Consider the following 15,744-nt stretch of genomic DNA (forward strand, 5'->3'; position numbering starts at 1 on the left):
TAGTTGACTAAACTATGACTTAAAGCGGGATTCCACCCTAAAGTGGAACTTCCGCTGATCGGATCCCTCCCCCCCTCCGGTGTCACAATTGACACCTTTCAGGGGGGAGGAGGGTGGAGATACCTGTCAAAGATAGGTATTTACACCCACTTCCAGGCATAGACTCCCGTGGGAGTCTACGCCATTTCCTGCCCTGCTGCGCTGTCTGCTGGGACACACACGGGTCCCAGTGACAGCGCGGAGAATTTCTATTGCGCTGTGCGACTCGAGCATGCGCAGTAGGAAACCGGGAAGTGAAGCCGATTCGCTTCACTTCCTGATTCCCTCACCTAGAATGGTGGCGGCAGCAGCCGAGAGCCGAGCGATCGATCGGCCTCAGCCGCCGGCATCGCTGGACCCCGGGACAGGTGAGTGTCCATTTATTAAAAGTCAGCAGCTGCAGTATTTATAGCTGCTGGCTTTTAATTTTTTTTTTTTTGGTGGAATCCCTCTTTAAGCCCCATACACACTATCAGATTTTCTGCTGAGTTTTTCCTTCAGATTTACCAAAACCATATAATATGAGGTCAAACCTTAGGAATTTCAATGTGTATGTAATCAGGCAGGCCCTTCTACTACATGGTTTTGGTAAATCTGAAGGAAAAAGTGAGCAGGAAATCTGATAGTGTGTATGGGGCTTTTTAGAGTTTGTTTAAATTCTTCAATAATAATTGCAAGATGTTCTGATAGAACACATAGTTCTATGCTGATGATACTCACAGGAAGGTGCAAGGGGATTCCCCCTTTTTGTTTTGTTTTGTCCCTTTTCTCTTACCCTCACTGCCCCCCCCCCCCAAAAAAAATTTTCTCCATGACATAGTCCGTACCAGTTTCACAAACCATAATGGTCTGATGGTATATTGCAAAGTCAATCCCTAGGGCAGTGATGGTGAACCTTGGCACCTCAGATGTTTTGGAACTACATTTCCCATGATGCTCTTGCGCTCTGCAGTGTTGTGGAGCATCATGGGAAATGTAGTTCCAAAACATCTGGGGTGCCAAGGTTCTCCATCACTGCCCTAGTGGATAGGACCCTATTGGTACTAATTTTGAATTTTAATATACTGTTTTGTTTCTAATGGTATCCCAACCCAGAATGTTGGTTGTTGGGTTCTCTGTGTTTTACATTCCTCTGTCTATGAATATTTTAGGGGACAGTATTCCTGTGTTTATGTATGGTTTAATACCAGTTGTGCAAAGATTGTGCTTTATATGACATTATTCTGTTACTTCAATAAAATGAGAAAAATAAATAACTATTCAATAAATATAAAAATATAAAAATATATATACCTGCAATTCTTCTTTACCCACTTCAATCCCGGGTACTTCCACCCCCTTCCTGCCCAGGCCAATTTTCAGCTTTCAGTGCTGTCGCACTTTAAATGACAATTGCGCGGTGATGCGCCGCTGTACCCATATGACATTTTTTTTTTTTTTTTACACATTATGATTGCTTATACCAGTGAATTTCACTGATATAAGCAACTATTTTTACTGAAATCCATTCATTCGGTGTGCATTGTTGTGATTAGCTGTGATTGGCCACAGGTAATCACATGGTACAGATGGACTGTGATAGGAGCTGTCTGTACCATGTGATCACTGTAACCAATCACAGCTAGTAACCCAATCATATACGAATGGAAAGCCATCCTTTTTTTTTTACAATTGTCAACAATGGACTGTACTTCATACTCCTTCATACACAGTCCATCTGTACATGGTGATAGGCCCTGTCTGTACCATGTGATCACTGTAACCAATCACAGCTAGTAACACAATCATATACAATGGAAAGCCATCCTTTTTTTTACAATTGTCAACAATGGACTGTACTTCATACTCCTTCATACACAGTCCATCTGTACATGGTACAGATGAACTGTGATAGGCCCTTTCTGTACCATATGATCATTGTAACCAATCACAGCTAGTAACAGAATCGTATACAATGGAAAGCCAGTCTTTTTTTTTTACAATTGTCATGTAATCTGCTGTGATTGGTCACAGCGATTACATGGTACCGGCAGTGGACCGGTACAGTGATGTGCCCAGACACAACCATTGGTAGATCGCACCGCAGTGCGGCCCGTGGGGCACGCCTGAGGCATGTGCCCGAGAGGACATCATATGACGCTTTACACACTATTGCATAGCGGGTAGCGAGCGCTCCCTCTACGTGATTTTGGCAGGCCATTGTCACACAATTCTGCGTGTCCCATAGGGCAGCCCATTCACTTATATGGGAATGCCCTATGCCCGTTTGTCGCCCGAAAAGAAGCTCCTGCTCCTTTTTGGGGGGACAGGCTTCACCCGACTTTGAAAAGTGCAGTTTGCCGCGATTGCTGAGTAAACACCCACCTAGATACAGCGTTCCCGGGAACTCCAGGTACGGGCTCTGTCCATAGCTGTTGATGGCACTGACGCGAAACTGATAGCTCCCTTCATCTGGCACGCGGCTGACTGTGAACTCCGGGACGGGCACGTTGGCCGATTCATGGCACCTGACCCAGGTCATGGCTCCGAGCTTCTTACGTTCTACGATGTAGCCATCGATGGGCACCGGGCGATCCATTGGGGGAGGGGACCAGACTAATTTAACGGACGTGTCGGTTTTCTCTGTCACCAAGGGGTTAATCGGGGCGTTGGAAGGCGGTTTCCTTAATACTGTGGAGAAAAAGGAAAGTGACGTATGTTAAAGTATGCGTAGATAAGCAGCCCAATGGCCAAATAAAGAGGTGCTCAGGGGAGGCAGACAACAGTGCCACTAAATGCAAAGTGTTTTCAGCCTGCAATAGGAAGTGTCGTTACTGGCAGGATCTCCAGGTAAGAAACTTTGTAACAGATTCACAAAATATTGCTTAAGAAAAGATACCCAGTGAGGCAAACATAGTGAAACGTGTTGGGTTGCCATTCATATTAATGATAAATAACTACTTTAACCACTTACAGACCGGAAGGATTTTCCCCCCTTAATGACCAGGCCATATTTTGCGATATGGCACTGTGTCGCTTTAACTGACAATTGCAGGATCGTGCGACGCTGTACCCAAACAAAATTGATTTCCTTTTTTCCCCACAAATAGAGCTTTATTTTGGTGGTATTTGATCACCTCTGCGGTTTTAATTTTTTGCGCTATAAACAAAAGAGTGACAATTAAAAAAAAAAAAAAATATTTTTTGCTATAATAAATATCCCAAAAAAAAGACAAATGTAAAAAAAAAACGAATTTCTTCATTCTACATATTTTGGTAAAAAAAAAATTGCAATAAGCGTACATTGATTGGTTTGTGGAAAAGTTATATCCTCTTCTACAAAATAGGGGATATAGTTATGGCATGTTTATTATTTATTTATTGTTTTACTAGTAATGGCGGCGATCAGCGATTTTTAGCGGCACTGTGACATTGCGGCGAACAGATCAGACACTTTTTTGGCACCAGTGACATTTATACAGCGATCAGTGCTATAAAAATGCACTGATTACTGTGAAAACTAGGGGGCGATCAAGGGGTTAAATGCGTTCCCCGGGAGGTTATTCTAACTGTGGGGGGGGGGACTGACTGGAGGAGGAGAGAGATCGCTGTTCCTGATCACTAGGAACAGCAGATCTTCCTCTCCTCCCCTGTCAGAACGGGGATCTGTCTGTTTACATACACACATCCCCGTTCTGGCTCTCGAGCCCGCGATCGCGGGTGGCCGGCAGACATCGCGAGCCGCCGGCCAGGCATGTGGTGTCCCTTGCCGTGTAGTAGGCAAGCTATGGCTCTTAAACGAGCCCGACGTACACCTACGGCGATTTGCGGGAACGAGCCCACCTGCCGCAGTATAATGACAGCAGCCGTGGTTAAAGTGGTACTAAAGGCTTATTATTATGCATGAAGGTAAAAAAAAAACTTCTGTGTGCAGCAGCCCCCCCCCCCCTCCAATACTTACCTGAGCCCCACTGTGATCCAGCGATGTGCACAGGAGCCTCGGCTCTCTGGGGACTCTCCCTCCCACATTGGCTCCCACTGCTGTCAATCACAGCCAAGGATCCAATGAGGTTAATAGACACACTGAGCTCGGGAGCAAGTTCACTCGGGTGCCCCCCATAGCAAGCTGCTTGCAGCCCATTTATTTTATTGGTCTTATGCTCGAAAAAAAAAACACACAATGAAGGGGCAGGCAAGATTTTTTTTTAGAATTGTGCCGAAAAATCTCTGCTTGGTTCTGCAGTACCGTGTGTTTTCGGCGGGCGCGTTTGCTAGATGCGTGGGGAGGTGCCATAATTACTAATCTTTTTGGGGTGTCGAGCTTTGCACATTTATTAAGCTCTTCCTGCCTAAGGGTAAAACAAATGTTAATGCCTAAGCACAATTTTGCAACTTTGGACATGTGTTAGTAAAACCGTACATATCATCGCAATTACTTTGTGTATCCAGGTGGATTATACCGTGTTTTTTTTCAGGACAAATTGGGCTTTCATCTGGTGGTAAATGATAATGGATATCTCCTGATTTTTTATTTTTTTTTTTCAAAGGAAAACTGGCCCAAAATAGTAAAATAAATAAATAAATAGATAAATAAATAAAGTTTAAAATGTAGCTGTATATTTCTTGTTACTACCATAACCTTCCACCAAAGAACATCCCCAAAAAAATTCTTCTGCTCCTGACGCTCGCAGCGACACCACATATGTGTAGGGTAGTTGTTGTTTGTACCCGTAGTACAGCCCAGACACAATACTAAAACACACCGACACTGATACAAATTTTTTTTTAAAATACTTAAAAAAAAAAAAAAAAAAATCCTACCCAAAATATACTGACCCTGACCTTTGACTCTTACTTGACCCAAACACTAAACCCTGGCTCTGACCTAGAACAAACCTTGATCTAGGTCTTTTTTTTTTTTTATTTTTTTTTTTATTATTATTCATATATTTTTCTCTGCAAGGAGATACAATGTATTTTGGTGTCAATCAAATGTTTTTAAGTGCAGTGGAGGCGTTTGGGGTCTTATAGACCCCAGATCCCTCCATAAAGAATATCTGTCACTGTCTATTGCTGCCACAACTGATGTGTACAAAAAAATAAAATAAATAAATAATTTTTTAAAAATTTAAAGGGACAGTGTAAAAAAATAAAAAAATAAAAAAACTATTTTTTTTTAAAGCGTGACATGTTTGGTATCTATTTACTCGGCGTAACATCATCTTTTATATTTTAACAAACAATTGGGTTATGTATTGTGTTTTTTTTTTTGAAAAACCACTGTGCAAATACTGCGTGACATAAAAAAATTTATTGCAAAACCCACCAATTTATTCTCTAGGACCTCCGCTTTAACCACTTAAGGACCGGGCCTATAATCTACACTTGGTGTTTACAAGTTAAAATAATTTTTTTTTTTTTTTGCTAACGCCCAAACATTATATATATTTTTTTCAGACACCCTAGCCTAGAGAATAAAATGGCGGTCGTTTCAATACTCTATGTCACACTGTATTTGTGCAACGGTCTTACAAACGCATTTTATTTTTATTTTTTAAAATACCCTTTTTTGAATTAAAAATAAGAAAACAGTAAAGTTAGCTCAATTTATTTTATATTGTGAAAGATAATGTTAAGATAAGTAAATTGAAAACCAACATGTCACGCTTCAAAATCGCGCCCGCTCGTGGGATGGCGACAAACTTTGACACTTAAAAATCTCCATAGGCGACTTTTAAAAAATTCTACAGGTTACAAGTTTTGAGCTACAGAGGAGATCTAGGGCTAGAATTAATGCGCTCGCTTTAATGATCGTGGCGATACCTCACATGTGTGGTTTGAACACCATTTATTTATGCGGGCGTGACTTACATATGCGTTCGCTTCTGCGCGTGAGCACGGCAGGACGGGGCACTTTAAATTTTTATTTATTTTTTTCTTATTCATTACTTTTTTGTTTATTTACTTTTTTTATTTTATTATTTTTTTATTTTATTTTTTTACACAGTCCCTTTTTTTTTTGGATCACTTTTTTATTCCTACTACAAGGAATATAATTATCCCTTGTAATAGAAAAAAAAAACATTACAGGACCTCCTTAATGGGTGATCCGGGGTCAAAAAGACCTCAAATCTCACATTTACACTCAAATGCAATAAAAAAAAAAATAATAATACTCCTTTAAGACCATTAGGCAGAAGCGACGATTGACGTGGCTTCCGTCATCCAATGGTATGGAGTCGAGTGTGGGGGGGGGGGGGGGAGCCATCATTCCCTCACTCGACTTCCAGCCTCAGAGGGGAAAGGACCGGATTGTCTCTGCCCAGTGGTGGTGGTTGGTGCTCAAATTTTTTTTTGGGGGGGAGGGGCGCAACCAACTGAAAAATTCAGGAAAAAAAACATCAATTGCCATCACTGTGCCCATCAGATGCAGCCACCGCGATCATCAAATGCAGCCACTGCACCCATCAAACGCAGCCACTGTGCCCATAAAATGCAGCCACTGTGCCCATCAAACGCAGCCACTGTGCCCATCAAACGCAGCCACCGCGATCATCAAATGCAGCCACTGCACCCATCAAACGCAGCCACTGTGCCCATAAAATGCAGCCACTGTGCCCATCAAACGCAGCCACTGTGCCCATCAAACGCAGCCACCGCGATCATCAAATGCAGCCACTGCACCCATCAAACGCAGCCACTGTGCCCATAAAATGCAGCCACTGTGCCCATCAAACGCAGCCACTGTGCCCATCAAACGCAGCCACCGCGATCATCAAACACAGCCACTGCACCCATCAAACGCAGCCACTGTGCCCATAAAATGCAGCCACTGTGCCCATCAAACGCAGCCACTGTGCCCATCAAACGCAGCCACCGCGATCATCAAACGCAGCCACTGTGCCCATCAAACGCAGCCACTGCGCCCATCAAACGCAGCCACTGTGCCCTATCAAATGCTCCCACTGTGCTATATCAAATGCTGCCAGTGTGCCCCTCGCCCGCTGTCTACACTTACCCTGTCTGGGTAGGATAGCTCCTCGATGCTCCTCGATGTCTTCTCCCGTCCAATCACAGCGCCTGTCGTTTCAGCCAATCAGGTGACGGGTAACAGAACCAAGCATCTGATTGGCGGAGAGGCGGATTAGTGTTAAGAAACTGAATATTCATTCGCTTTCCTAACACAGCTGAGTGACCTGTGAGCGCCCAGCCTGGCGCTCGCAGGGCACCTTTTTTGATGCCTATTAGAGACTATGGCTCTAATCATGTGTTTCAAAAACAAATGCAATGCATGAATCTATCTATTGGTGCTAGAGAGGGTGGCAGGAGAGAGGGCGGGGGGGCGGTGCCCGTGCGCCCTTTATGGACGCACTGCCGAACGGCTCCGGTAAGCGGCGGAGATGACCGGGACGTGGCTCACCTCTCCCGCCCCAGATAAAAGTGATCTTGCGGCGAATCCGCCGCAGAGACCACTTTTATCCGAAAGCGGAACCGCCCTGCCGTTTTTAAAAATACCGGGGTTATGGCTTCTATCAGCTGCCATAACAACGGTATTCGACGTCAGAGTACCGACGTACTTCCGGAAGAGGTTAAAATTATATATATATATATATAATGTTTGGGATTTCTAAGAAATTTTCTAGCAAAAAAATAAATAAATGCAGATTTTAACTGAAAAATTAGAAAATTGCTCTGTTAGGCGAACGGCTAATCGATTTTTGGACTATTATATAGATCCATGGTGTGTCGGCAGCATTTCTTCTATGGTGACACAAGTTAACCAGCTGGCTGTTGTTGCCCCCCCCCTCCCCCCCCCCATACATCCAGGCTCCTCCCAGAAAGCAATGCATTGGGAAGAACCATCCTGCATCGCAAAACCATCTGAACGGATTTGCAAATGCTTCAGTATGTAAAACGGTTGCCATATATTTGCCGATATCTGCAGGCCCGGACCCCGACTGTCCACGTATGATGGTTGCTGCCTGATGCAATGCGGTGGAGCTGTGCCGGGTACAGTCGGTATTAATAGCCGCGCATGCTCGGGTTTCATGTCCCTGAGTCACCGGTGGATCATACAGTTGGCGGACACACAACACCGAGCCGTCATCGCCCCTCTGCAACCCGAGAAGTAGAGGAGCTTGTGACATTCACGCTGATTTGTCTACACCGGTTATAAGACTGAGAAACTTGTCACCTGCGACTATCGCCTGACCAATCTTATGGCTGAAGCTTAATCTGCTTATATTTTGCCTTCTCTGGTTCCTTTCCTCATCCCCCCCCCCCCCCCCCCCCCATTAACATGCTAATGTTATTTTCAAATAAAGCTTTTCTATTTTGATTACATATGCAGTGATGTCATCCCTAGATCTATGTGCTTCTCTATGCAATGCAGGCAGATCATGGCTGGTGGGAGGAGCCTGTACATTGCTTCCTGAAAACATCACAGCACCCTGGCCTCAGTACTACTCTCAGGAGGCCTCAGCCCTGAAGCAAGCAGTGGGCGGGCTCTTGGGAGGAGTTATGCAAATATCTCCTCTCAGGATCTCTCAGCCCCGAAGCAAGCAGTGGGCCTGTTCTTGGGAGGGGTTATGCAAATATCTCTTCTCAGGAGGCATCAGCCCTGAAACAAGCAGTGGGTGGGCTCTTGGGAGGAGTTATGCAAATATCTTTTCTCAGGAGCTCTCAGCCCTGAAGCAAGCAGTGGGCGGGCTCTTGGGAGGAGTTATGCAAATATCTCCTCTCGGGATCTCTCAGCCCCGAAGCAAGCAGTGGGCCTGTTCTTGGGAGGAGTTATGCAAATATCTCTTCTCAGCCCTCACTGCTGAAGCAAGCAGTGGGCGGGCTCCTGGGAGGAGTTATGCAAATATGAAAATGCCTTAATAGGTGTTAGTCTGGAGTGGGTGTTCCCAGACCCACATGTGATGTTGATAGAACTGAAATCCAATTAATAAAAGGGGGCGGGGGACTGGAACAGTCTAGGGAGGAAAGCACTAGATGATGCTGGATGTCCTCCAGCCAGGAAATGAAGCGGGGCTCTATCTGACTCGCTGCAGCTTCTAATGCACATTGTGAGAAGCTCACAGTGTGCAGTGAAATCAGAGGAAGCCCTTTTTGACCGAGAGAGGAGAGGAGCCGCTACAGCTGTGCAAGACTGGGGAAGGCCGGAGGTCAGATTTAAATTTGCAGTGTTCAGCTAAATCTGATCATAGACTTGGGTTGTTTTTCTTCCCTTTAGTTATGTTTCGGGAAAGGAGGCTGGAACTTCATTAGGATTTGGAAATTGGACCAGATTATACAGATTATAATATAATTGTCATCTTTTAGTCAATTAAATGAAATAAAAATTTAGATTTATTTATGTATTATTTATTTATGAATAAGTTATTATGTAATATTTATTTTGTATTTATTATGTATTTATTGATTATTAGTTAATTAATTAATTAGTATTTTTTTTTATTATTTCTTTTAGTATTTATATTTATTTATTTTGGATGTATTATTTATTGTGTATTTATTATTTATTTATGCATTATTTACTTACAATTTATGTATTTATTTATCTGTTATTTATTTATTCATTAATTTTATTTATTTATGCATTTATTAATTTATTTATTTATTGAAATGGAGAATTTGATGTAGTCATGCTGGGATCTCTAATGGTTTGTTTATTATGTATGCATGTATTATTTTTTATTATTTTTTATTTATTTATAATATATTTGTTATTTATTTATTATTATTTACGTATTTTGTATTTGTAATGTATTTAATTAATATTATTTATTTACTTATTTATTGTTATATAACATATTTGGTATGTATTTATTATTTATGAACAAATTAATTATTCATTTTTTATAATTTTTTTATAAAAAAACATTTTCAACATATTTATTTATTATGTATTTGTTTATTTATTTATTTTGTATTTCCTTTTTTATATTATTTGTTTAATATTTATTTACATGGATTTTTTTTTTATATATTTAGTATTTATTATGTATGTATTACTTATTGATTTACGTATTATTTATTTACAATGTATTTATTAATAAAAAAAATTTTTTTACCATTCAGGTGGGTGGCTAGGGGACAGTAAAACTGTGGCTCAGGCGCTCCTTTTTTACAATCCAATCCCACAATAATATATATAATAATAATTATATATATATATATATATATATATATATATATACATATATTTATTTAATAAAAATAAAAATAAAATATAAATATAATGCTATATATATTAAAAAAATATAATATATATAGGTATATATATATATATATATCTATCTATCTATCTATCTATCTATCTATCTATATATATATATATATATATATATATATATATATATATATTTATATTTATATTAACAAAGAAAATATATAATAATAATAATTATAATAATAAATATTAATATGTAAAATATAAAATATATAACAATACTACTGATTAAAAAAAAAATATATATATATATATATATATATATATATATATATATATATATATATATATATATATATATATATATATATATATATATATATATATATATAAAAAATAATAAAAAAATATAATAATAATATTAATATAGATATAACATCCGTGTTCTATAGGCGGAGCTTGTGTGCTCCTTTATGTTAGTTCAGTGAGAAGTAATCCGCACTCACCGGTTACGGTGAACTTGGTGGAGGTTTTGCACTCATCCGCGATGAAGGCGATCTCCCCGGCGTCGGAGTTCTGGCACTCTCGGATGATCATGGTGTGCTGCTTGCCCACAGAAGTAATGGAGATCCGTCCGCCCGGCATCACTTCCTCACCATTGATCATCCACCTCGATTTCTGGCAGTCGTTGTCCAGCTCGACGCAGAAGATGGCCGTATCGTTCACCGGGACCGCCGTCCTCCGCGGGAGCTTCTTGATGAAGTTCCCTGCGAGAGAAATACAGAGAATTCAACATACTAAAGGAAATCTAGATTTCTTTATCTAAAAAATTTAAATTTAAATTTGAGCAACTTTATCCTAATAATTGTAGCAAAGCTGAAGTTTATTCTGCATATATTTTGCCTTCTGCAGTCCTCCCTCCCCAACGCTGAAGATGGTTCTTAATGACATTGGCTGTATGTTTGGGGTGATTGTCCTGCTGCAGTATAAATTTGGAGCCAATCACACGCCTCCCTGATGGTATGGCATGATGGGGAATTACCTTGATTGTATTTCTCAGAAGCCCTGATCTCACCATCATGGAGTCTGTCTGAGATGACATGAAGAGACAGAAGGATTTGAGGCCTCCGACATCCACAGAAGATCTGTGCTTAGTACTCCAAGATGTTTGGAACAACCTACCTGCCGAGTTACTTCAAAAACCGTGTGCAAGTCTACTCTGGAAGAATTGATGCTGTTTTGTAGGTAAAGGGCGGTCACACCCTTTGTGTTATTTGGATGGTGAGCTGTATTGGATTTTCACCAGACATATCGTTTGGTCTTGAGGTCTTGCTTTGTGCACTGGTCACGTTCCTCCACCCCAAACTCGCTCATCCATGTCTTTATGGACCTTGCTTTGTGCACTGGTCTAAATCATTTGGTGGAGGGGGGATTATGGTGTGGGGGTTGTTTTTTCCAGGGTTGGGCTTGGCCCCTTAGTACCAGTGAAGTGAACTCTTAAGTCGTCAGCATACCAAGACATTTTGGACAATTTCATGCTCCCAACTTTGTGTGAACAGTTTGGGGATGGCCCCTTCCTGTTCCAACATGACTGCACACCAGTGCACAAAGCAAGGTCCATAAGGCCATGGATGAGGAAGTATGGGGTGGAGGAACTTGACTGGCCTGCACAAAGTCCTGACCTCAACCTGATAGAACCCCTTTGGGATGAATTAGAGCATAGACTGCGAGCCAGGCCTTCTCGTCCAATATCAGTGCCTGACCTCACAAATGCTCTTCTGGAAGAATGGTCAAACATTCCCATAGACACCCTCCTAAACCTTGTGGACGGCCTTCCCAGAAGAGTTGAAGCTGTTATAGCCGCAAAGGGTGGGCCAACCCAATATTGAACCCTACAGACTAAGACACCATTAAAAGTCATGTGCGTGTAAAGGCAGGTGTCCCAATACTTTTGACAATATAGTGGGCAGGACCTATTGAGCAGTTTATCTCTGTAGACAAGGAAGGATGGGTTTTGCATGCTGTAGAGTTCCTAGTTTAGCCGGCTGGTATCGCCATCTCTCCAGCGTTTCAGTTATTAATAACTAATACATGTCTACGTAGCAGGACTTTATGATGTCTCGGGAATCCATGGCATCCTGACGGGGGATGATGAATATAGAATTATAAGTTGCGTCTTGTTGCTTGCTGAGCCAAAAAAATATATATACTCACTACAGATCTTTAGAGGCTCCAGGTTTATTCTACCTTTCCATGCTCAGGGCAGGGAACACCAAAAAAGCCTTGTGTTATATAAAAAAAAACAAAAAGGGTTAAAATCTTGAAACAGACATCTGAGCAGTGATATTACAGTGGGGAAAATAATTATTTGATCCGCTGCAGATTTTGTAAGTTTGCCCACCTACAAAGAAATGAAGGGTCTATCATTTTTATCATAGGTGTATCTGATATGATAGAATATCAACCGAAAATCCTGAAAAAGCACATAAAACAAATGTTATAAATTGAGTTGCCGTTTTTGATCCTCAATCAAAACATGACTTCGTAGTCGGTGGAGAAACCCTTGTTGGCAAGCACAGAGGTCAGACGTTTCTTGTAGGTGGTGACCAGGTTTGCACACATCTCAGGGGGGATTTTGGTCCTCTCTTCTTCTCTAAATCCTTAAGGTTTCTTGGCTGTCTCTTGGCAACTCGAAGTTACTTCTCCCTTCATACATTTTCTATAGGACTAAGGTCTGGAGACTGACTAGGCCACTCTATAGCAGGGCTATACATACAGAATCGGCTCTGGTTGTAGCTATAGATAAAAATGATTTCTTGAGAAGAAAGAGTACACCAAAGGATGCACTCTTTGTACTTCAGCAAGCCAGTTAATGTTAGCCTGGTTAGCCTGAGATTGACAGCTATTAAAATACTGGAGAATAAAAATAGTAATAGTAATATTTATTCGATAAACTGTGATTTAAAGTGGTTGTAAACTCTTACAAACCACTTTGACCTACAGGTAAACCTAGATTAAGGCTTACCTGTAGGTCTAAGAAATATCTCCTAAACCTACACGGTTTAGGAGATATTTGCCGAAAGACAGGCACCGCTGTCTACGGCGCATGCGCCATAGACAGCGGCGCGCAGGCGCACTGAGCGTGCCTATATCAATGGTGATATGCCGCGAGTGGCGGCTCCCGTGCGCATGCGCGGGAGTGACATCATTGCGGCTTCATCGAATGAAAGCGGCGGAGCAGTGAGAAGATGGATGCTCCGGACTACAGGAGACTAGGGTTGCTACCTGTCCAGGATTCACCCGGACAGTTCGGGTTTGGAATCTTGTGTCCGGGTTTCAGTCTGCCTGAAACCCGGACACATTATATAGACTGGGCTTTGGCTCCTCAAGTAACTGAGAAACAGTGGAACCTTGGATTATAAGCATAACCCGCTCCAGGAGAATGCTTGTATTTCAAAGCACTCGCATATCAAAGTGAGTTTCCCCATAGAAGTCAATGGAAACAAAGATAATTCGTTCCGCATTGACTTCTATTGCATGCAATACCGCATGTGGCCAGAGGTGGGGGAGGGCGCCAAAAATAATCGGGGACAGCTTGGTTGAACTTGGAAACACTCAGGAACTGAGTATTTCTGAGTGTTTCCGAGGATTTCCAAGTGATTCTAAGTATTTCCAAATGGCTCCGGACAGTTCTGAGTGTCACCGGTGCACCCCGCACCTCTGGCCAAATGGGGGTATCAGAAAGAGCAGTTTGGCCACACCCACTGTTTGCTCCTTGGGGCACCCAAAGGTGTCCCAGGTCTTTTATAATCCTATTGTGTATACTACGAAAACAAATGTGCCCTGTGCCGCTAAAGTGTTCGGGTTTGGCTTGAAGAAAAGGTGGCAACTCTACAGGGGACAGCGGTGACTTCGCTGGCTCATGTGTCAGGTAAGTGACACATAATGGACTACAATGCGATGCATAGTTGTCCATTATGCTTTACCTTTGCAGGGAATCAAAGAGGAAGTAAACCCATCAGGGTTTACTTCCTCTTTAAAGGGAACCTTTTTAGGATGGCAATATGGAAAACACCATTGCTGACTTGTCTTTATACAAATACAAGCTCCAGAGCAGACATATTGATCTATTTATTACTATATGGTGAGTTGTTGACTTGGGCTATGTGAATATCAAGTGTTGGCACAATAAATATGAAATATACAAAAAGAACAGGAGGGCGCACCGACCTTCTGCATTACCAAAGATAAAATTTATTCATAAAATATAACACGATATATACTCACAAACAAAGCTTTAAAACAAGGCTTATCAATACTCCGGCAATTGCGAGCAGTATCTCTAGATGCTTACAACCTGGACCAGATATTTGGAGGAACCAGATGGCATCGCGAGCGGCTTACGCGTTACGGGGGCGACCCCTCTTCCTCAGAGCCATTGCGATGGTCACTGGTCTTTGATAATGCACAAGGTTGGTGCGCCCCCTCCTGTTCTCTTTGTATGTTTCAGTTCTAAGGATACCCATTATTCTGAGGAGGGCAGCAAGACCTGTGACATTGCATTGACTTTGCTAAGGGGATTGGCTGTGCCACTTACTTAGTTGACTGGGCGCTCGATCGCAGGAGATTGCTTTGTGTTGATTGGAACAAACTTTCCAATAAGAAAGTCCAATACCGCCTGCAGGCTTGTCTGTCTAATTGACAATCCATTGAAGCAAACAATGGCTAGCAGACCAAGTTAACCCAAATTTTTACTGAGATCTTAATTGGAAAGACAGCAAAACTTGTGTAGAAAATTTGGAGATCTTCATCCCCTGGTGTAGTGGACATTTTTGTTTTGGTGGATTTTGTTTGGTCGTGTGTTTATGTTTTTTTTTTTTTTTTACCCCCCCCCATCCATTTGTTTTGGTGGATTTTGTTTGGTCGTGTGTTATGTTTTTTTTTTTTTTTACCCCCCCCCATCCATTTGTTTTGGTGGATTTTGTTTGGTCGTGTGTTATGTTTTTGTTTTTTTTTACCCCCCCCCCACCCCAGTATAACATGAAATTACATCCATGCAAACCTGAAACATCAGTTTTGGGTGGACTGACCTTCAACTGAGAGCTCTGCAATGGTTCGGCTGCCCTCCTTCATCTCACAGATGTAGACCGCGTCATCGTCCACGGTGACGTTCTGTATGGTGAGTCTCCGGATGGTCCCCTCCTCCTCGATGCTGTATTTGGCACTCTGGTGGATCTGGGTTTCCTCCTTGTACCATGATGATTCGGTAATGGCTTGAGGGACCTCACACTGGAAGGTGGCGGATTCTTTCTCTCGAACTTCCAGGTCTCTCAACTTCGATCTAAAGGGGATTCTGGGCTCTTAATGGGAAACAGAAAAAAATTAAGTTACAAATACAGGATTAAATATTTAAAACTTTCCAATAAAAGAATCCTGAGTTATCTTTGTTTGGAATAAAAACAAACTGGTATATAATGGCTGAACCAGGGAAAGCCGCAATCTGCAAATTCACAAATTCCAGAGCTTTCAGTAATCTGCCTGTTTATGATTTT

The 15,744-nt window shown here is 41.7% G+C and overlaps 1 protein-coding gene across 20 annotated transcripts in view; it reads right to left on the reverse strand.

Annotated features, from left to right (window-relative positions):
• Positions 1 to 15,744, reverse strand: part of OBSCN (obscurin, cytoskeletal calmodulin and titin-interacting RhoGEF) — a 705,115-nt gene that overhangs the window by 621,062 nt on the left and 68,309 nt on the right. For all 20 annotated transcript variants that reach the window (XM_077490633.1, XM_077490622.1, XM_077490628.1 and 17 more), the window contains exons 3-5: positions 15,283 to 15,552; positions 10,699 to 10,959; positions 2,404 to 2,709 (exon numbers count right to left, since the gene is read on the reverse strand). In XM_077490633.1, the coding sequence (XP_077346759.1) occupies positions 2,404 to 2,709; positions 10,699 to 10,959; positions 15,283 to 15,552 (837 nt within the window). The remainder of the gene's footprint in view (positions 1 to 2,403; positions 2,710 to 10,698; positions 10,960 to 15,282; positions 15,553 to 15,744) is intronic.

The sequence above is a fragment of the Lithobates pipiens genome, unplaced genomic scaffold, assembly GCF_037356315.1.
Source record: "Lithobates pipiens isolate NorthernLeopardFrog02 unplaced genomic scaffold, aLitPip1_a1.2 Scaffold_19, whole genome shotgun sequence".
Lineage (NCBI taxonomy): Eukaryota > Metazoa > Chordata > Amphibia > Anura > Ranidae > Lithobates > Lithobates pipiens.